Raw genomic sequence first — 21,940 nt, 5'->3', positions numbered from 1 at the left:
CACCCCCCCCCCCCCCCCCTTCCGCATCAAGATAGATGTTTAATTTAGCTACCAGAGTGCAGTCAGCTACTAACCAAGTGTTGACATCTGCCAGTGTATTGGCTGGTGCTGTTATACTACTTACTTTGCTACAATTGTACTTTGCTGATGTATGGAATATTTCAACAACTTCAATCTCAAACATTGATGCTAAATCGTCGATCAAGTATTCCTTCCAATACGGCTCAGTTAACAGGAAACCTAAAGAAAATGCCAAAATCACATTTGACTTGGAAACGGACTTGAGTGATTTGTTCAATTGGAACACCAAGCAAGTATTTGTTTACTTAACAGCTGAATATCCAGGAAAATCTCTTGGTAGTTTGAACAAAGTAACGTTTTGGGACAGAATTATTGAGGATAAAAAGGATGCAAAATTGAGCTTAAAGGGACAGAGAGGGAAATATTCCGTTTGGGATGTCGAAAAGGGATTTAGAGGAAGAAACGCAACTGTAAAATTAGAATGGAATATACAACCGCACATTGGTCCCCTCATATTTGGCGAAACATCCAAAACGGGATTTTTTGAGTTCCCCTCTGGTACAAATCAATAATTACTATTGTGATCAATAAAGTACAAAGTATAGTATTTGAGTGCTATTAATTACAAATCTATAAATAAAAAAATTCTAATTACAAGTTGTGTATTCATAGCGATCAAACAACACTCAAAAACTCTAAAATTTACTCAGTCAAGTAAGTTTGGTGAGTTTGTCTATTTCCTCTACTCCTTTTTGGTTCTCATCCATGGCAATAAATATTCTTGCGCTATTCTGAGTCAAAAGGAGTTTAGTTAAAACATTTTTGGCTTTTCGTATCTTTGTGCCTTCTGATGAATCCAAGTAATAAACCGTGTTTTCGAAATCCTCCAATCTCTTATAATAGCTCAAGTTCGACCTGTAATATTCTACAACTTTGGGAAATTCCTTTTCTAATGATTCCAACGCAGATCGATTAGGAAAATGCTCATTAATGAGCTTCACCACTAGCTTGGACTCTATACCAAGTAACCTAAGTCCAGGTACAATCTCCTTTAACGGATTGAAATAATCGATAAAATTAATTTGACTCATGCTGCGCGAAGCATATGGGCTTAACTTGATATTGAATAGCCTTCCAGAAGAACTTTGCAAAAAATTGCTCATATCAACCTCTTTCAATTCTTCCCTAACACGTTGCAATGATTTTACTCCATAATAATCAGAAAGAATTTTGTAATTTTTCTCAATCAATGAGTCCTTGTAAGATTCTCCAAGATATCTCAAACAAAGTTTGTAACAAAACTTTTTTTGTTTGTAAAGTTCCAATTGGGTCAAGTTGCGCTCAATCACAAACTTCTCAAGGATTTGCAATACCGGCTTGATGTTTTCAGGTGAAGATTTCAACAAAAATCGAAGAATACGATTGTAGGAATGTACTGGAAGCGTAACGCCTTTTAGCAAGGTGTCAATCACTTGTTGCTGAATAGCTCTATCAAATTCTCCATAGTCGGAGTAATGATCAACTTTTTCCATAATCACATCACCAATTGCCTTGTTCAACGAAGATGCAATTACTATTTTAGACCCGGCAGCAAAGGATTCAATATAAGCATCCAACATATTCGTGTAATTTTCAAAATCACTTTCTAGTAATGTCCTGTATTCCGCTTTGTTTGTTGTTAGTTCAATTTCCATCCGTACGGCAGCATCTATTTTGAACTTGAGGTCAGTAGGTAATTTTCCTTCAAATTTTTCGTTACAAGTAGATATAAACTTTTTTAGGGTACGCCTACCTTCATCTTTGCCAACTGCATCCACGTACAATACAACAATGTCACTAATTAAAAGATAGTCTTGGTAAAAATCCAATCCTAACTTGGGATTGGTTTTCTTTTTGTAAATGCCATAGGATATAAAAAGTCCCTTCAATAGTTCAGTTGTATTTTTAAAGCTCATGTCAAACTTCTTATCAAAAACTCGAACTGCTCTAATAAAGTATTTGTATGACGCCGCTGTGAGCAAAACATTCTTTTTAACCATTTTTTGATAAATCTTCATCGCTCGTAAGGGCTGGTAATTTTCGTAAACAAAGCATGACTTTAATATTGGTAAATATAGAAGCTCATCCTGGTTCATATGGTGCACTTGCTGGTCCTTTGCCGATAAAACAAAGGCCTTTAACTCCATGCTCTTTAGTGTATTTGCTCCTCTTCCTCTTGCAACTTTTTTAGCTTCATATTGTAACTCTTCCATCGTTGCTGCCAACAACTGATTTCCTTTTGCTTGCAACTGAAACATTGAATAATCTATATTCAAAGCCTTCGCCATAATGAATTTTGTCTTCATATTAATGTACCTCATTTCCGGCACTGTTGGATCCAGCATTCTCCAATCTTGATAATTTTGCATTTGTGCTGCGTATATTTGAAGGTTGGAAAATGGTACTAAGGATTGCTGGTGTGCAAAAAAGGAAATCTCTTCGGCTTTGGAAAACTGTCCCAAGATCGAATACGATCTTATTAAACCATAAAAGTATTCGGGACTCTGTTTGTTAAATACAGTTGTTGTCAAACTCCAAAGTTCGTTCAACTCCTTTAGAGCACAATTTGCTGCGAAATACTGCAGCAAATTTGCAAGGAGGGTTCCTGATACTATCAAAAGATTATGTTTCTGCTCCATTTCCAAGTATGTGTGAAGTGTACTTAGAATGGATGTGAAATCTTGATGCTTCATATATAGCTTGAATATGTATGGAAAGACTTGAGCGAGACCAGATGCTTCGGCTTTATCTTTGCGTATCAAAGCAATGTATTCATCTATCAACTGATTGAGACCAGCCTGGTCATTGTGTTTTACTCTTGCTCTCATTCTTGCAATAAATATGGCTGCATTCATATTCATGTTTCGACCCAAAATCTGTTCATACAATCTTTCCAACTCGTTATCAGCATTGAGGTATTCTAGAGCATACATTGTGATCCCATAGTGGACTGTTTCTGGCAAGTTACCATGACCATACATATTTTCAAATCTTTCCTGTAGCGCTCTCCAATCATTATGCTGTACACATAAGCTGAGAAACACTTCTTCTTGGGACTCTTCTTGGTGTAAATCTTTATTCTGCATGTATAGTTCGTAAATCTTGTTTTCATCAAACTGTAGACATGCCCTCATTGCGTAGGCTAGGTCTAGTGGGTTCAAAACCTTATCTCTCCATAAACCCCTGCGCCTAACCTCTGAACACTTGAATTCAAATAATCTGTACGTGAGATATGGACTCACATCCATGTTATTTCTCATGATCTGCGTCAAAAAAAAATATGATATGTGCAGCCGCAGCTCATACTTACGCTCTACAAGAAGCACAATGTCTTCCAAAAATTCTTCAAACCCAATAGTAACCTGCGGAGGTACACCAAATAATCGAAAAATCTCATCGTATTCGGTCATGTTTATATCTGTAAACCACTCATTTGACTCAATAATTTCGGTAAAGTTGAGAAATGAGGTTACGGACAACAAGATAGACTCGTTGTTCTTGTTATCACTACAAAATAATGTGGAAACAAGATTTTTGATAAGCGCCCTTTTATCGGCAGTTTCAAATTTTGGATTCATCAAATATGACTGTACATTTTGCACATTAAAAACCATTCTTGAGTCAGCTAGTCTCTTCATCTGTATTACTTGTAACTCATTATCCAAAGCTGTCATCTCACTTGGACTGAAAAATTTGTGGATGGCTGGTAAAACTTCCAAATCGTAAAAGTTGTACTCTCCAGTCTTTAATAGTAGACGCAACAAATTTGCTCTATCAATGAGAATCTTCCGTCGTAATTTGTCAAAAAAATCGTCCTTTAGAGACGAAGAAAATATCGCATCCCATAATCTTTTAACTGTGATCAACCCCTGGGTCTCAAATTCAAAAGAAGCTTCCACAACTCTTGAAAAATCCGATGCTATTTGTGTGATTTCTTCTTCGGAGACAAAAGAAGAATTTGTTTTTATTGTTGTTGTTGTTGTTGTTGTTGTTGTTGGTCTATTGTGCAACGAATCAATGTACTGATTCTGGTAGTCTTCATCAAATATTATCTGATTGGCCCTTGCAAACCCTTTACTCATAAAGCTTCCCAAAAACTCTTGGGTTCTGTCTCGCAATGGTGCTGAAATCGGTAGGCTCCTTGCCTTATATACACGAAACTGTTTCAAATTGTCAGTTGAATCTTGATGCTTATTAGTATTACTGATACTTTCGGTACCATGCATTGGAAACGGTCGCGTTCCATTTGTAGAGAATAAACAACTTCTTTTCATTGGCAATATAACTTTCCAATTACTACATAGCATTCGATTGCGAGAAATGTTGTAGTAAGCCGAATGGCGGCTTCGTAGTCGAATCATTGTCAATATGATATCATACTATAGAAGCAAGCAGCCCGTTAAAGAAGAAGAAACTTATGTACAAGATGAATACAGCAATTGTAAACCAATGATGCCCATCACCCAAATCCGTATAAACCAGTAATTTTTCAAATCTTGAAGAAAAATTGAAAAAAAAAAATACCAAAAACGTTATCACGTGATTGAACATCACGTGATAACGTTTTTGCAATGAGCCATCACGTGATTACATTTTGCAACAATTTATCACGTGATTATATTTTCGCGATGAGCCATCACGTGAAACAGAAATACATTGTTAAAGATCAAGAATATATGAGATGAGGTATAACACAAACACAAATATATGAGATGAGGTATAACATGAATAAATATGAGATGAGGTATAACATGAATAAATAAGGTATAAATACATTGTTAAAGAATATATGAGACTATATAGTTTATGTTTATACATGTTACCTTTATAAATTAGTTGCCAATAAAAACATCGCTTTTTTTTTGGTTAACAGGGCCGTGTTCTAGCATTTCTCAGAGTCATTAAATCAGTATTTTTTTTTAGTAATCAATGAAGGAGAACCTTCTCGTACAGTGTGAATATTAAAATAAAGATCATCATGAAAATGCTTGAGCAATCACTCTCGCCTCCTGTCAAAGAAAAAAGGACGTTAGAAAGCTACTAATATGATAAAGATACTCTTGTTGCCTAGTATAATTTGGTCAGCATTAATTCCAAATCATTTAACGTTTTAGCGTTTTTTTTTTGTTTTTTTTTTTAATTTCAATCAGTAAAGCGACCTCTCATCAATAATCTATCCACCAGCAATCCCTAAAAATTTGTACACTGGGAATGCGACTCCTCTTCAAGAAAAGAAAAAGGGATGGAAGACGCAATTATGTCCGCCCGGTCGAAAATAAATCGTCATTGAAATTGTAACTCAAGTTTAATGGATAACATACCTATAAAAAAGAAAACACAAGCTGTTAGTAAAAATATGAAAAATAAACGGGCATGATCCCCCTCCAGTTTTCTTTTCTTCTCTCTCTCTCTCTCTCACTCTCCCAAGTTCTTTCGAAACGAGCGCGGCTCATACAAGGCTGAAACTTAACGATATTTGCTTTTTGTCAACCTGTACTTCTGTATTCAGTTGGAACAATTGGTAAAATGCAATTAATCATCGCCGTCGTGGTTTGAATAATATGATAGAAAAGAAAAAATCTACCACATACACTTTGTTTAGCACATATTGCACTGTATAACTTTTGGATTCATAGCCTCCAAATGTTATATAATCAATTAAGTTGAAGTTTAGATTTTAAAGAAAAGTAGTTGATGAAAGGAATTGAAAATAAAATGAAAATTTTTTTTTTCTTTTCAACTTGAACTTTTTTATAACAATTTGTGTCTACAACAAAATTGCAAAAAATGAGATGGGTAGCTTACCCAAAATCACGATTTTTACCATCGGATTTTGCAAACTTGTCTTGTTTAAAACACAAGGAATAAGGTAATTGGTATTATACTGAGCATAAAAATAAAAATAAAAAAAAAAAGAAAACAATAAATGACAACCTCTATGAAATCTCTCTCAATCTGAATCTGTTTTGGTATCAATCAAAGTTGACGTTTTCCCCATTTTGTTCCTAGCTGTTTCAAACACAATTTGACTAGAGTCTAAAAGCATTATTTCTCTCGTCTCTTGAATAGTAAAACTCATTGCTACCGCCGCCATGCATACTAAACTGAAGATGAAAAATAGCCAACCGTTTAGATGCAGCAACAAAAATGGAAACACCAAGGATGTCGAACACGCAAACAACCAGTGCAAACTCGAGATAAATACCCATCCTCTAGTTCTCGATGAGGTGGAAAAAGTTTCCAAAATGAGTAGCCAGCTGCTGGGTAGAATGAGAGCGTAATGCAAAACGTCCATGAAAACAGTAAGTGCCAATACCAATGAAGCTCTCTCTTTAAAAAACTCAACCTTCAAAACCCAATCAACGTTCAAATAAGCCGAACGTGCTGGTCGCCGTACCGAAAAGGCTAAAAACATGATCATATAAGAAACCATAACGATGGAAACTATGGAAACTCCAAACACCAACACATCTCTCCTCTTCATGGAGTCAAGCACTAGAATAGGAATAATCATGAACAAACACCTGACAACTAAAACAAAAGTTTGCACCATTCTTAGCTCTTCCAAAGAAGTGATTTGACAAGCACTGCAAATATAATTCAAAGACTCAGCCAACTTTGAGACCCCCATAAAATCAACCAATAATTGTAGCAAAATACCCACAGTAATTTCCTTGATGTATTTTCTGCCAAAAAGTGCATTGATATTGCAACTTTTGATCTCGACTGTAGTTGAGTATTTCTTAACGACAAAGTGCTTGTCGCCAAGCTTGACTCTCTCATTTCTAGTTTTGCGTCTCTCCAAGTTTCCCGAGTTTTTCCATTCAATGCACTCAAGGATATCCGCTGCTCTGGTCCATTTGTCACTACTAGCTAGCCATTTCGGACTTTCAGGGATAAAGAGCACGGCTATAGTTAAAAACGTTACAGGGATGAGCTCTACCAACCAATGGAAATTTAGATAGTGCTCCCCTTGTAAAGAATGCGACAAGACTATTGGCAACAAGAACATAAACAAATTCCCCAAAGCACAGAAAAACGTGAAAAGGGTCAACATTCTCGCGCGTCTTCTAAGGGGAATAATTTCGTACAAGTAGGTTGGCACCGTGGCAAAGGCAACTCCAATTGCCATACCCTTGATAGCCTTGCCCACAATCAACATAGAAACGGATTCGGAAACAAACGTAAATATGATTCCCAGAATCCAGATCAAGCAGAGCAATTTCATAGCTTTGACGAATCCAAAGTATTCCGCAACTTCTCCGCCAATTATGCTACCTCCTACATTGTACACACGAGTGAAGGGGGTGGGTTTGGGGGTTCTCAGTTAGACTCGTTACCTTCCAAAAAAAAAAGAAAGAATAAAGAAAAAGGAGTTGCTTTCCTCTTTGAATAAAGAAAAAGGAGTCGCTTTCCTCTTTGAATAAAGAAAAGGGAGTTGCTTTCCTCTTTTCCCTCTTGCCTCATCATCTAGAACGGTGTATAATTACCTACCGATAGCTCCAAGAATGTTGCTTGATTTTAGCAAGTTCACCTCAATCTTCGTGGGGAAACCATAGAAAGTGGTAAAAAAATTAAAGCTTCTCAAACTCGTGTATGAAACCATTTCCATACCAGCAGCAAAACTCAGCAAGGACAAACTAATACCAATTGCATAGCCGTTGTATATCTTATCAAGTCTCTTGGATCTCATCCTTTTAGCCTAATACCTTCAACAACTAACCCCTCAACAGCCGGTGAAGAAGAAAAAGAAGTGGTGGAATTGAAAGTAGGAAAACAAATTTGGTTGCAAAAAAAATTGGCGATGTTTTTCTTTTCTTTTTTTTTTTTTTTTTTGGGGAAAAAAAAGTGAGCCGCATACATTGCGGTTCGCAAAGTAGAAAGAGGAAACGATGCCAAACAAAGTAACGAGAAATGTTGATATGAAGAAATGTTTTGAACGGAGGTGGTGGGCCTCCCCCTTTGGTAATAAGTATAGAAGGATTATGAATATAGGAGAGGAGTTTTTGATGGAAGATGCTTCACTAGATGATAATGATGAGCTGCTGTATCCGTCTTTTATTGCTGAGTTGGAAGAGAAGCTGGGGAGGGTTGAGAAGCAAATATTTGTTAAACAAACATTGGCATTGTCGCCTACAATTATGGATATAATTCCCCAATTCAAGGTGAAAACAAACAAGGCGTTCAAGAGGCTGTTTGGTATTTTGAGAAACGATAGGGAATACCAGTCATTTCTAGCGACAGACGAAGATTCTCAAATAGACGCATTCGACGAGATAGATGAGATTTATGGCGATATCCTTGAACCAACTTCTTCAGCAAAGTATGAGCCCGTACTGATAGCACCAATTTTTGAGTACCCGTTGCTTTTGGTAAGAAAACAATCACTTGTCATAGACGAAATAGAGTATCCATTGAAGGCACCGGTGAGGTCTTGTTGCGTAATTCGTGCAAGCGCAGCCCAGGAAGAGGATCATCTACTAGTTTCGTTGCTTTCGGGATTCCTACTTTTGTTGCGTATCTATCGGATTCCGATCCATGTTCGCGACAACGACTATGAGTATCAGGCTGAAAAATTGAACGATGAAGATCGAAAATTTTTGGTTTTCAAACCGTTTATAATCCAATGGTGGAACCTATCACTGAAAAATAAACACTTGGACCTTAGCACTAGCGGTTTCAGTTTGAAAGCATCCCCTTCCGGTTTCTCGGCTGTCTCGTGTTCAGCTTCAAACTCGTTCCGGTTATACATGGTTCTCCCACAATCGCCAAATGGTACTGTTCTTAAAAATCACATTAATGTGGCATTGGGCGGGTTTTTAGTGGATTCGTGTTTTATTAAACCCATGAGCTCAGCATCAACAGATATGTTCTTGACGCTCGTCTATACAGAACAACGCAGATTATTTATCAACCTATACTCGTGGTCAAACTTTTTTGGCTCGTGTACAGAAGTAACCAAGTCCACATACCCATTAGAAAATTCCTTTGAGATTCCAGTTTTTATTGTGCCATTGGAAAAAAATAGTGCGTTTTTGTTTGTTTCTTCAACGAGCCTTTCTATAATATCGATCCATGAGGTGATATCGGCTCAATATAGTTTACGAAGAACCGATGCACCTTGGAACTCGTTTCCTACTTGTTTCTATCTACCGCGTGAGAGTAGTATCATAAATCTGACCACCATGGTACCGCAGTCAGATGAGGTAATAATTGCAACTGACAATGGAGTGCTATACTCGCTTTTGATTCTGAATAATGAGTTTTTGTCAATTTCTCCTATTTTGAGAATTTCAGACTCACCTTCAGCATTTACTCTTGAAAAACGTCGCCTGGGGGATTATCACCTACTATATACAAGTTTTGGCGGCTCAAACAGATCGCTTATATTTGAGTCGATTTACAATAAAGAGTATTACACGGACATTAGCGATGATAATAGATTGGAATATTGTAGGTTTCAGCAACTTGAGAAATTTGCTTCATGGGCCCCAATCCGAGATGTGACCTTGGCTAATAAAAGTAGACCAGTTAATTCCATTTTGAGTCCATCACAGGAGTTATGGGGTATCACAGGTCTTGGTAAAAAGTCAAAACTTACACTATTTAAAACCGGATATGATGGTTGCAAAATTGGAGGCATATATGACAAATTGCGCAAAGTAACAAACGTTTGGACAATAATGTACGAAGAATGTTTGTATTTGATGTGTTCCCTACCGTTTGAAAGTGTTCTTTTAGAAGTTATAAGGAAGCAGGAGGAAGAAGAAGAAGAAGATGATGATGAGGAGGAGGAGGAGGACTCCATTGTGGAGATTGGAGATCACTTGATCAATCGAGAAGAAACCACTATATTTGCATGCGTTGTGAGGAGTAAGCAAAATCACTTTATTATCCAGATAACTCTGCATACGATAGTACTAAGCAACTTGTCAGACATTTACCTTACCGGATCTTTTGAGTACACATTAATCCTTGCAGAGGTTGTTAATGACACTCTAATTGTTATATGTGATGATGGCGGTAAGATTTACTTACGGACGTACAGGTTTACTGATAAAAGTTTTGATGATGTTATGAGTTTCAAGGAGGCTCTTACTGTAGCTCAGGTTCTTGTTCTCGAGTATGACCCTTGTCTACTTAAGAAATGTTCCTTTGGCAGGAAATTTGATTTTGCAATTGGAGATTTCCTGGGAGGACTTCATTTTTATCGATTTGAAGAACAAAAAGAGGAGGAGGAGAAGGATGTGGTGGTGGTATTGCGTGCGGAATCTGTTAGCTTTAGGAATCTTCTCTTGAATAAGAATTTACCTAAAACACAAGATATTGTGCCCAACGACTTAGTTTGTGTGGAAGATGAGATTTTTATTGGTACAAAAGATGGATATTATCTTAAGCTTGTACCTCAAGAGAACTCGATTATTTGTGATATTTGTCTCAGGGTTGCCGAATCGAGCATTACTTTTGAGCGTGACAATGAAAGTAAAGTTCTTTTCATTATTTGCAACGACTTGTTTATTGTGGACCCACGAAACAGCCAATATCCAGAGAGAGTTGTGTTTAATGAAAGCCAATATCGTTCTATAACTGCAGCAATACTACTACCTTTGAATGGAGGAGGAGGAGGAGGAGTCAAAAAAAGAAAGTTTGCATTGTTTCGAAATAATGGCCTAGTTTTAGCGGAAATATTCATGCACAAGAAAGCATTGGTACGCCAAATTAAGATTCCGGACACATCGAAGAAGGTGATGTATTTGGAGTACTTGTCTCTATTTTTGATTCTTTGTGAATCAAAGGTAGCAAAAGACAGATTGACATGTGTAGACCGGAAAACATTTAAAGTTGTGAGTAATGTCAAAATGGTTGGCAAGAATAAAGAAGACACAGGGGGAGGAGGCTCTATATTTAATGACGACGAAATACCAATTAGTTTTTGCATTTGGGAAATCGATCGGAACGGGAAAAAAACATCACACAAGGTCGTAGTCGGATGTTCCAAGTCGTCAAACAATGGCAAGCAATCCGGTCTCGTTAAAGTGTTAGATTTAAAAAAGACAAAGACTGACACCGATCAGGGATACGGAATTGCGATCCTCGAGTTGACAACTTTTGATCATGCACGGCCAGTTACACACATTCAACAATGGCAAGACCAGTTACTTTTTGCTAGTGGCTCATCTATTTGGACCACATTGTATGACGAAAATGAGAAAAGGTTGACAACGCCCAAATCTATTCATTCTTTCCCCAGTGAAGTAACTTCTTTTACCGTTCAAGAGGATAAAATTTTAGTGTGCACCAGATTAGACTCAATACAACAATGTACACTTAATCAAGGTAAGGTCGAAGCAATAGGTAGAAGGGCTCCCTCAGAGCCTTTTGTTAGTCAGTTGAACTACAAATCAACCGTAATCGGAAGTAACAAGTTGACGTGCGAGGTCTCGGTAATGAAGATTAAAAGCCAACCACCGGCTCTTTGGTATATTGATCGTGGATTTACGATAAAGCTACCAGGTATTGCAAGAATTTTGTGTGCAAAATTAGATAACCCATGGATCAATACAAATAAAGAAGAAAGCACAAAGGATAACGACGAAGAAATATCAATACTCTGTGTAACAGTGAGTGGCTCAATAATAGCACTTCGATCTGTGGGTGAGAATAGTGAAGAAACTAAAATGATCACTGATCAATTTAATAAAAACTGTACATTTAAGTTGACATTGGAAGAGCATTTAAAAAAGCTTGATCGTCCTTTCGAAGGTAAAAATGCGGGCACGGGGTTATTTTCGTTAAATAAGCCATACTTTGAACGCATTCGATGTGACTCTGCGCCATCATCATCATCACCATCACCATCCGAGATTAGATCGCAAGCACTACAGTACCTCGATTACGACCTTGAAGAAGTTTCAACGGTTTGTTTGCCAAAAATTGGGTTATAGTCATCATGATTTGTAATTAATTTTGACTTTTATTTATTTTATTTATTAGTATTATTATTCACTGTTGTTGTTGTTGTTGGTGTTGGTGTTACTATTGTTACCATTTTTTTTACGTAGTCTTTCTTGCCTGTATCTTTGAGCAGCAGAGAGTGTCTCATCTGAAGATTCCTCATTTGCACCTCGAAGTTCCTGCAACAAGTTTTTGGCTCTAGATTCATTCGACTCGTTGTCATCAGTTAAAGTTACAGTTTCGGAGCTTTTATTATTCGGTAACGCAATTATTTCTGAGTCTATACCTGAGTCACTTGCATTTTTCCTAGTAGGTGAAGTAGAGTTTGCATTACCATATTTTCGTTGACTTTCCAAGATTTGACGTCTCATCATTGCCTTCTTCCTAGCCGAAGAAGGTTCACCCTTTGCCGGTCCGGCTGCTTTCAACTTTTCTAATAAGGAATCCATCACACCAAATTCACTTTCGTCATTGCTTCCAACGTCTTGGTCGCCTGCTGTATTCTCTCTATTACTACTGTGTCGGGGTGTCTCAAGTTGTTTCTTTCTTTGTTCATAAATCCTAATTTCTTCCTCACGCTTAATGTTCTCAGCTTGTACTCTCTTGAAATCTTTCATGAAATTTGTAAACTTGCTAATAAAGGAGTTTTTTACAAATTGATCGGTGGGATCTTCTCCAAAGTAAATCATCAAATCATCAAATTGCTTGATTGTAAAATTAGCCTGATCTAAAAGTAATCCAGCTTTTTGACTCGCTTTTGGTAACACAGGCATAACCACTTTTAGTACTCGATCCAGTGGGTGGAACTTGGCAATATCTGAAAGATTACCAATATCGATTGAGCTTTGAATATTTTTGACATTTTGGACATATTCTTTGCAATCGGTGTATATATTATCAATAGAGTATTTGGCAATATCATTGCATTTGGCAAGTTCATTCAAGAATTCTAAAAGTTGGGGGTATTGCATTCGAATAAGCTTCTCAACATAATGTAAAAAGGTCATACTATTCTTTTCATCCTTCATGAAACTCAATCTTTGTAATGAATTCAATTTGAATCCTCTGGCTTGTTTTGTCGAGTCGTTCATATAGTTTCCAACGGTTAAAATAATTTCAAACAATCCTCTCAAATTTGTAGAGTTTCTGATACTGTCCACTGCTTCGTCGATGGCCCTAAGTTTCAGCACAAGATCTTCGTAATCCTTTTCATAGTGTGCTACAACAGTGAGTGCTCTGTTTCTAGATTTCCAATAATGCTGTAAGTTGTACATCAACTCCAAAAAAATTCTATCGGTTCTTTGCAACTCCAGAGGATCCTTATCTGGCTTCCCAATTTCTTCAACTTTGTAATCAGTTGAATATGGCTCAAAGTTTCTAGCAGCAGAGGTTGTAATCTCTGTAATCTCCTCCTTGCCAAAAAATTCCAATACTGAATGATTGTTAATAATATCCTTATCACATCGTAATACCTTAGCAATAAATTCCTCTTCGGATAGAGAGCTAAAAACGTGAAGATTGATGCTGAATTGTTGAGCAATGTCCCGGCTCAAGAAGGAAACTTTATCGATATCCTCTTTTCTCTTTGTTAACAAATTCTTAACCTCTTTTGCAGCAAATATCACTTCAATTTCATCAAATACACCCTTGGACATCAAATCGTTTGCAATGGTATCAGTCTTGGGCTCTTTCCAAAAAGAATTGGCAGCCTCTGTATGGTCTATCTTTTCCCAATGTAATTGTTTCAATTTTTTCTTTGGTCTAGGAATATGTTCAAATGGGGTGATTGTACCTGCAGTAGGAAGGAATGATACTGTATGTGCTTTGCGCGACAAAATTCCAGCAGGTAATGGTGGAGCGGATGAGGTTGTTGAGCCGTTCAAGAAATTTGGAGGTGGTGGAGGTGGAGGTGGAGGTGGTGGAGGTGGTGGGAGAGGAAGTGATGGTGAGGATACTGACAGTCCACCAAGAAGTGATGGCAATGGCGGCGGTGGAGGTGGCGGAGGTGGAGGTGGAGGTGGAAGTGGAGTTGTTGCTGTTGCTTCTGCTTCCGTCGGTGTTGGTACTGGTTCTGTTGGAGTTTGGACACGGATGGAGTTCAAGGCGGAATTGGTGACATGATCCAGAGGCAATGGAGGAGCTGGTGGTGGTGGTGGCGGTGGTGATGATAGAGCCTGATATGATGATGATACAGGTGTCTCTTCAGTTTCTGTTTTCTCAGGAATGCTATCATTAGTATTGTTATTGTTATTCTTATCAGAATCAATAGAATCCGCTTTGTTTACTTTGTTACTCAACTCTTTTAAGAACTCTGGATCCATTACCCCAATTGTGGTTGTTCGATGCGCCCGTTTACTCTCCCTTGATATCTCTTTCGACGGTTGTACATCAGCTTCCACTTTCACTTGACCGTTCACAAATTTACTCTCAATTCTCTCCATAATGGACAGTCGTTTCGATGGAGAAGACTTTTGAGCCGCAGCCAACTGCTTTCTCAACTCGTTCCGCAATCTTTCCACTTCTCCAAGCACTTCTTCGGTCTTCTCTTTAATGGAACCGTCTACGGTTTCAGTTGCCACAAAAGAATACTCACCCTCATCTTGTTTTGAAAAATCTATGTTGAAGTCTTTAAAGTCATTTTCCAACTCACGCAATCTCTCCATAGCCAAGTATTTTTGTTTACTAAGCATTGTGGTGCTATTAAACTTCATGATCTCGTTGGAGTCACTCTGTAAGCTAGACAATTTTTTCCTCAATTTATCGAGTTTAACTAAATCGTCATTTCGTACCCCACGCTTTGGACCTGGTACAGGTGGCGGAGGTAATAAAGTTTCAGGCTCAGGCTTAGGCTCAGACTCGGGCTCAGTCTCGGGCTCGGGCTCGGGCTCAGACTCGGGCTCAGGCTCGGTCCCTGTCTCTGATTCCAATTTTAATTCTGATTCTAAAATGATTTCTTTGACTTTGGGCTCAGATGGGGTTTGTTTTTGATTTTGATTTTGATCGTCAGTTACTTCAATATAGTTTTCAAACTCAGTCATTTCCAATTCTCTAGCCATGTTCTCAATATCACCCATTTGATCTCTTAGAGCCCTCAATCTTCGCAGTGGTTCTACTTGTGTTCCAAGTTGTTTATTGTCCAAACGAGATTCTGCACGTCGGCGATGAATCTGCCTCTTCAATCTGTCAACTAACTCTTTATTTGAAGTCGAAAGTGACACAGTTGTGGTTTTTCCTCTTTTTGATTTGCTAGTTTCAATCTCACTACTATTCAATAGTATGAGTAACTCTCTCATTTCCAATTCCAGTTCTTGTTTCTCTCGCATATATCTCGTCTTTAAGTCGTTCATCTCCTCCTTCATTTCCTCATTAGTCCTGCGGAACCTTGATATTACCATATCACGCTCTTTTATCTCGTTGTTAAGATTGGTAATTAGTCCATCTACCCCCATTGATAATTGCTTTGAAACTTCATCTCGTTCTGCTGTAGCTTCTTCAGCAACTTTCCTGTAATATTTGACTTCTTCTAATGCTCTCCTGTACTGGTCATCAGTACTCATGCTCGAGCTTAACTTGTTAATAGCAATGTTAATTGCCGTGTTTTCGTCGCTTGTGTGAACGGAAGAAAGATTTTGTACTATATTATCGAGTATTCGCAAACTATGCCCTAGTTCTCGTTGATCATTCTTTCTTTCACTTTGCACCAAGTACAAATGTTGCATTGTGCTGAGAAAGTGATCTTGCGTTTCTGAATCCTTAAAATTCTCCCACAATGTGCGCATCAAGTCGATGGGGTCATTAAAATTTAAGTTTTCATCTATGTTCTGAGTGAACTTCATTTCTTCTTCATCATTCTTGGCAGAGTCGTAATACTTGTCCATTAAATTCGTCAAGTAAGGTACCTGTAAATCTCGAAACTTGGAAAGTAAACGATTAAGCCCTGCAGCTTGAAACTGAGCACGTAGATGTATTCTTACTCGGAAATCTGCACCATATTGCACTAAAATACTAATCAACAATAATGTAGCTGCACAGTAATCGGGAAAATGGTTCTCCTTTGATGTTGTACCAATATATTGAGACCTCACTTCTTCACGTTCTCCAACGTTGGAGTTGAATTTTCCCTTTGCGTCTACAGTCCTTTCAATCAAACTTAACCAAACCTCGAATCTTTTATGACCAGTAGTTGGCGGTGGCTTTCTTACAAGACTTCTCTTTTTATTGGCATTGTTTTCATCATAGTCCTCAAAATCATACCGCACTTTTTCATTCAATGAATCAATAGCCTTCAAGACTTTGTGATACCTTCCTTTATCCTTAGAGTTGTAACTGATTATAAATGTCAACGCATCTGTTGCCAATTTCCGAGTTAGCAACCGGGGTGACAAGAGACAACCACAAACAGCATTCACGAAAATATCCACATCGGTTCGAATTCTTTCTGCTCCCAATTTCTGATTCAATACGCACTTGAGACACCTCATTATGTAATGCTCTTCATCAAACCGCTCATCTTCAATATCAACCACATTTTTGTTTGCCATATCCTCATGAAGTTTCAGTAAAGTAGTAGCCAACAAAGTATCACCTTGACAATCATAGACAAAGTCTCTGACCCAATCTATTGGCTCACTACGCAATTGAACCCACAATTCATTTAGCTGTTGTTTTGTTATGTTCTTCAGTAATAACAATTGTGCATATAGTCGGGGCGTTAATGAATAGTGCTCATTAGCTTGCCTGCTTTGCCTTTCATACTCAGCTCGTTGGTCTTGAGCAATCATCATCCACTTTCTTTCAGTATCATAATTTAATAGCTCTCTAGCTGCTTGTGGCGGTAAGGTTTTAAAATTTATTTTTTCCAACAATTCTTTGAACATTCGATCTATTTCAAAAGCAGAACTCGGCTTTTCAATAATTAGCTGTTCTTGAACCGATTCTGATGTTGGGGTTCTGATTGATTTGGAGAGTGAGTTTATTGACAAGTTTGTTGATTTGCGGCTCAAGTTAGTTGAAAAGTTGTTGGGGGAGAAATTAGTTGATTGTCTAGTGAGTTGTACATTGTGGTGGTCATGAGTCGCTGGTGCTAACTTTCCCAGTCCAATGGAGGTTATGCTATAGGTTGATGATTTTTTATTATACGGTGATTGAGACGTTTGAAAAGAAGTGGGTAATGGGTTATTGATATTGGTATTGGTACTGGTACTGGTGCTTCTAGCAGAAATCGAGGAATGCTGGTTCTGTTGAGGTGGTAGGCTTTGCAGCTGCAGATAATACAAGGAACTCTGCGGATGATAGTTATGTAGATGTTGCTGTTGCTGTTGCTGTTGCTGTTGCTGTTGTTGCTGTTGTTGTTGTTGAATGGGATAATTATGTGACAGTTTTCGACTAGCCGAAGAGATCTGGGTGCCTGCTGACATTATACTTGCAGAATCATTGGATGACAAATCAGACAAGCTTTCGTTACGGTTATGTCTTTCTTTATCCTTATCCTTGTCCTTGTCCTTATGTCGCCTTATACTAAATATAGAGCTCGACGACTTTCTATTTGGATTAGTCGCGTTACTACTTGTCAAAACGCTTGAAAAGGGTGTTTGTGCAGGTGTTGTTGAAGAATAAGGCTGTGTTTTGCTCAATTCGTCGCCAATATGAGAATTAACTTGAGATTTATATGGATTTGGATGGAATGATTCTTGTCCTTGTCCTGGTGGTAAGTGTAGTGGGGGTGCGCTAGATAGATCCCCTTGCTTCCTTCTCATCATAACTCACAAACCAGCCTCTCTGTAGCTCTCTATAGCTCTCTATGGCTTTACAAAAGGTTCTTAAACTAAACTCAACCCTCGGTGACTCTTTAACACGTTTCTTTCCTTCCTTTAAACACTCCTATTTTAATGTTTGTTGACCTTCTTTATTGAAATGGCCTTTTTTTTATAACCTCAACTGGTTGTTATTTTTTCAAAGTCGTTTGGTTCCGTCACTGTGGACCGACCTGGCCGTACGAAGTTGGGGGGGGAAGAAGAAGCCGGTGGTACGGGGAGAAAGAAGAGGCCGGTGGTACGGGAGGAAGAAAGTGGTACGGGAGTGTAGCGCGTGAGAGAGTATTTGTCAAGTTTGAATGTCGTAAATTGATTTTCAGACATCGTCTAACACCATTTTGAAACATTGCAAGTTTAATGTTTCAATATATCAATGGATAGAGTATTACATTCAAGACATATACTATCGAGCAGAGCGAGATAGTGGAGAAAAACTAGCTGCTAGCACACTAGCCAGCACAATAGCTTCCAGCACACTAGCTGTTAGCACACTAGCTTCCAGTTATACTAGCTGCCACCATACCATAAGATTCACTTTATGGCATTGTTGGAAAATTGTTCTTTCATAATTTTCTTGTTGTATTTCCTATGGTAGTGTAATAGATTTGCTTCTGATGCGTTGGTTTTAGTTCCGGTTTTTTAGAATGTTAAAATTATTCATGTGCTGGGGGGTGAATTTTGATTTCCAGAAAACAAAGGGTTTGATTACAAAAATGTCGCAAAAAAAAATTGTTTGTGTAGAAAATTCCATATAATTTCTTGTTTTTTCCCTCTTGTTTATTCTTCCAAATTCCTAATCCTGTTAAAAAGGGTCTCAATTATTTGTAATGTCTCCTGGAAAAAAACCGGAAGTTGTAGAATGCTCTTTCGACACTAGCGAGTAAAGCGAGATAGTGGAGAATTGACTAGCCATTATCGAGGGGTGAATTGACTAGCCATTATCGAGGGGTGAATTGACTAGCCATTATCGAGGGGTGAATTGACTAGCCATTATCGAGGGGTGAATTGACTAGCCATTATCGAGGGGTGAATTGACTAGCCATTATCGAGGGGAGCGAGATAATGTTGCAACAAGCTACAAAGTGTTGCTCACTATCATCACTAACTAGTTACAACTATCGAGCAGAGCGAGATAGTGTCGATAGTGTTGCTCGATAGTGTTGATAGTGTTGCTCGATAGTGAGAACATTATCGATAATGTATATAATTGGCTCCCCGACACATTGACTAGCTATCATATTTTTTTACTTCCATTGCACAAACTTTAAGAGGAATCATTACTTCCGTTCCGGATACGACACTATTTCGCTTTGCTCGATAGTGGAGCTAACTCACTTTCTACGCATTTGTTTACTGCAAATAAATAAAAATTAATCTCTTATATGTAACCGATATGGTAGCATTCGGTTGTAAAAAAAGTTGTCCACTAAGGAACAACTGTCTTAAAAAAAGCACCAATACAGAAAAAAACACTAATACAAACGATAGTGTTGATGAGAGCTAGTCAGTGTAGATAGGAGCTGGGATGATGAGAGTTAGTCAGTGTAGATAGGAGCTAGGGTGATGAGAGTTAGTCAGTGTATATAGGAGCTGGGGTGATGAGAGTTAGTCAGTGTAGATAGTGTCGCATAGAGAAAAAACACCAATACAGAGCTCTCTTACTATTTTACTAGTTCTTATTCTCTTTTTACTTTTCAGATTACATTCGAACTCTCTAAATTCTCTGCTAACATCTCCAATGTCTCATTTAAATCCTTGTCCATTTTTTCCTTAAACAGTTTACTTTTAGATTTGGCTCTTGTCAATTCACTGGAGACATCTGTGCCACCTCCATTCTTCTTATTTTGTCCCTGCTTACCTTTTTTTGAGCATTCCGTACTTGAACTTTGAGCAGACGCATCCAGAGACTCCTCAGTTTGTCCATTATCATCAATGGCCGTTATTATTGGTACCTCAACTTTGTTTCTTGGCTGTGGTACAGAATCAGCGCCACGTCTAGCATTAGGTGTATTTGCAGTGCCAACAATTCTTGTAGTATCGCTACTGATTGTAGGTTGAACTGGTTTCTGATTCGCCTGAGCATTAAGGGAATTGATTCTGTCTTGTACATTTTTGGGTCTTGACAACAGAGACACTCTGGTTTCTGTACTTGGTTTCGATACGTCATTTTCAACTACACTTTTCTTGCCCTTTTGTTGTCGTTCTTCTTCTTCTTCTTCTTGAGATGTTTTGCTATATTCCTCAGTAGCACTAAATGAATCCTTATTACTCTCAACTTTATGTGGTGAACGTTCATTACTCCTTGCTACGTCACCCACTGTTCGCTGTCTCTCAAATTGTCGTGGAGTGGTGGGGACACTATGGTGGACTTTTTTCCTCTTAGAATCAGGTAACAAGTGTATAAAAATTTCATAGTTGATTCCATCCAAATTGATTTCGTTGATTTGGTCAATATTATCCCATATACCCAATTTACTCCAGAATATTTTCAACCTTATAAGTGTTAACATAAGATATATTTTAATTAGTTTGGATTCCTCATTTTCGTCCAACTCAATTCCATGCACATGACCATTAATAAAATCACTAGCAGGAGGTGGTGGCTGCGCAGAAGCGGTATTAGAAACATTTGTTGTTACAGAAGCAGTAGTAGACGTTGAAGTCATAGATAATACATTTGTTGTCATAGTGTGCAGGCTTGAATTGGACCTCTTGTAAAAATTTGAGGTCGCCGTTGGTACATGTGCATATTCCTCAAAAGCATTGTTTTGCTGCAACTTGAAAATATTAGACTTTATTAACCTCACCTTGGCAAAAAAATCACATAAATTCCTCAACTTGATCACACAAAAGTTGCATAGAGGATACGAAGCAACTATACCTTCGTCAATTTCATACATCTTATAATAATGCAATCGGCAATGGCTGTAATTCTCACTTCTAAATTCCCCACAGAAACTGCATGGTTCTCGTATAGCGATGGATAACAAATCATCGCTCACTTTGTTATTCCCATTCGTCTTTAAATGTTCATGAAATCCCTTAATAGGTTCGATGGATACCCTTCCATCAATCAAGCACCCCCAGAAAATTTTGCTCTTTTGCCATCGATTCAAAATAGTAGTTTGTGGCAATGAAGGAATATAAGTCATTGCATTTTCGATTTCATCCAGCCATATGTTTTTAAAATATATCAAGTTCTTCAAATGGGTCAAGTCTAGTTGGAAATCTGGCTTGATCAAAGTATATACAAAACCCTTAAAGTCCTTATTAAAATTATTCAAATCAAATCTCATGGCCATAATCTGTGGTGAATACAACGTATCAGCCAATATCTGTTGCAACTGGAATTTGTTGCTATGGTCATTGTCATCTGTCGTTGCCATAGTTTCACCTTCACTCTTGTCGAATTGCGAGTCTTCTTCGTTTTGAGGAGTACTCACAGCGGTGGTGGCGGTATGTTGCATCAATCGCTGTTGGTCTTCAATCTTTAAAAACATCTGTTTCAAATCCTGCAACTGTTCTTGCAAATTGCTTATTATGATATTCTTCTCGTCAATCTCCTCGTACAATTTTCTATTTTTAACCTTGAAGTTGTGTGTCTCTCTAGAGGCATTAGAAACCATAGTATTGGCCTCGTCGAACAAGGAAGCTGTTAAATCTTCAACTTCTCCCTTGAGTTTCTTATTTTCTGTTTCAGCAACCTGTTTCTTGATGTTGACCTCCTTATACTCATCCTGAAGCTCTATGTATTTAGGCAAAATCAACTTGTAACTTTCCTCGCTCTTGATCAAAGCCTTGTTTCTCTCATTGAGTGCATGTAGTTGCTTACGTAGCTGTAAAACCGTTTCTTCTAATTCAACCTGTTTGTTCACCGCAGTAACAAGTTTAGTCGATAAGTGACCAACTTCTTCGGCTAGTCTTTTCTCAAAATCCTCTTGTATTGCTTCTGTTTCCATTACTAACAACCTTCAGGCAATGGCCCACATACAAAGACCCCTCACTGGATTATCTCACCTTGTACAATTAATGATTACTTATTTGATATTGATCTTTTTCTTATGATCTTTGATAATTTATTTTTTCGCCTGCGCACTGAAACGATACGCCGC

At 38.0% G+C, this 21,940-nt stretch overlaps 6 protein-coding genes across 6 annotated transcripts; 2 read left to right on the top strand and 4 right to left on the bottom strand. All coding sequences in view use genetic code 12, as the record gives it.

Moving 5' to 3' along the window:
* Positions 1-35: 35 nt before the first annotated feature.
* Positions 36-593, top strand: SPC3 (signal peptidase complex subunit; the record flags this gene model as incomplete). Its single annotated transcript, XM_049326538.1, has 1 exon — positions 36-593. One exon carries the CDS (start codon positions 36-38, stop codon positions 591-593), a length of 558 nt encoding a protein of 185 aa, XP_049182904.1.
* A 138-nt stretch (positions 594-731) lies between these two features.
* KGF56_000060 (uncharacterized protein) lies at positions 732-4,421 on the bottom strand (the record flags this gene model as incomplete). The annotated part of the gene is made up of 2 exons (XM_049326527.1): positions 732-3,231; positions 3,367-4,421. The coding sequence occupies 2 exons, from the start codon at positions 4,419-4,421 to the stop codon at positions 732-734; spliced, it is 3,555 nt and encodes a 1,184-aa protein (XP_049182903.1).
* Positions 4,422-6,010: 1,589 nt separating this feature from the next.
* Positions 6,011-7,288, bottom strand: KGF56_000059 (uncharacterized protein; the record flags this gene model as incomplete). Its single annotated transcript, XM_049326516.1, has 1 exon — positions 6,011-7,288. The coding sequence occupies one exon, from the start codon at positions 7,286-7,288 to the stop codon at positions 6,011-6,013; it is 1,278 nt and encodes a 425-aa protein (XP_049182902.1).
* Positions 7,289-8,045: 757 nt separating this feature from the next.
* Positions 8,046-12,005, top strand: KGF56_000058 (uncharacterized protein; the record flags this gene model as incomplete). Its single annotated transcript, XM_049326505.1, has 1 exon — positions 8,046-12,005. The coding sequence occupies one exon, from the start codon at positions 8,046-8,048 to the stop codon at positions 12,003-12,005; it is 3,960 nt and encodes a 1,319-aa protein (XP_049182901.1).
* A 54-nt stretch (positions 12,006-12,059) lies between these two features.
* Positions 12,060-17,774, bottom strand: BNI1 (formin; the record flags this gene model as incomplete). The annotated part of the gene is made up of 1 exon (XM_049326495.1): positions 12,060-17,774. The coding sequence occupies one exon, from the start codon at positions 17,772-17,774 to the stop codon at positions 12,060-12,062; it is 5,715 nt and encodes a 1,904-aa protein (XP_049182900.1).
* A 1,748-nt stretch (positions 17,775-19,522) lies between these two features.
* On the bottom strand, positions 19,523-21,787 carry SEC2 (guanine nucleotide exchange factor; the record flags this gene model as incomplete). Its single annotated transcript, XM_049326484.1, has 1 exon — positions 19,523-21,787. One exon carries the CDS (start codon positions 21,785-21,787, stop codon positions 19,523-19,525), a length of 2,265 nt encoding a protein of 754 aa, XP_049182899.1.
* Between the last annotated feature and the right edge of the window lie 153 nt (positions 21,788-21,940).

This window comes from Candida oxycetoniae (assembly GCF_023343755.2).
Source record: "Candida oxycetoniae strain CBS 10844 chromosome Unknown scaffold44, whole genome shotgun sequence".
NCBI classification, from domain to species: domain Eukaryota; kingdom Fungi; phylum Ascomycota; class Pichiomycetes; order Serinales; family Debaryomycetaceae; genus Lodderomyces; species Lodderomyces oxycetoniae.
This window is presented reverse-complemented; position numbering and strand designations above follow the sequence as displayed.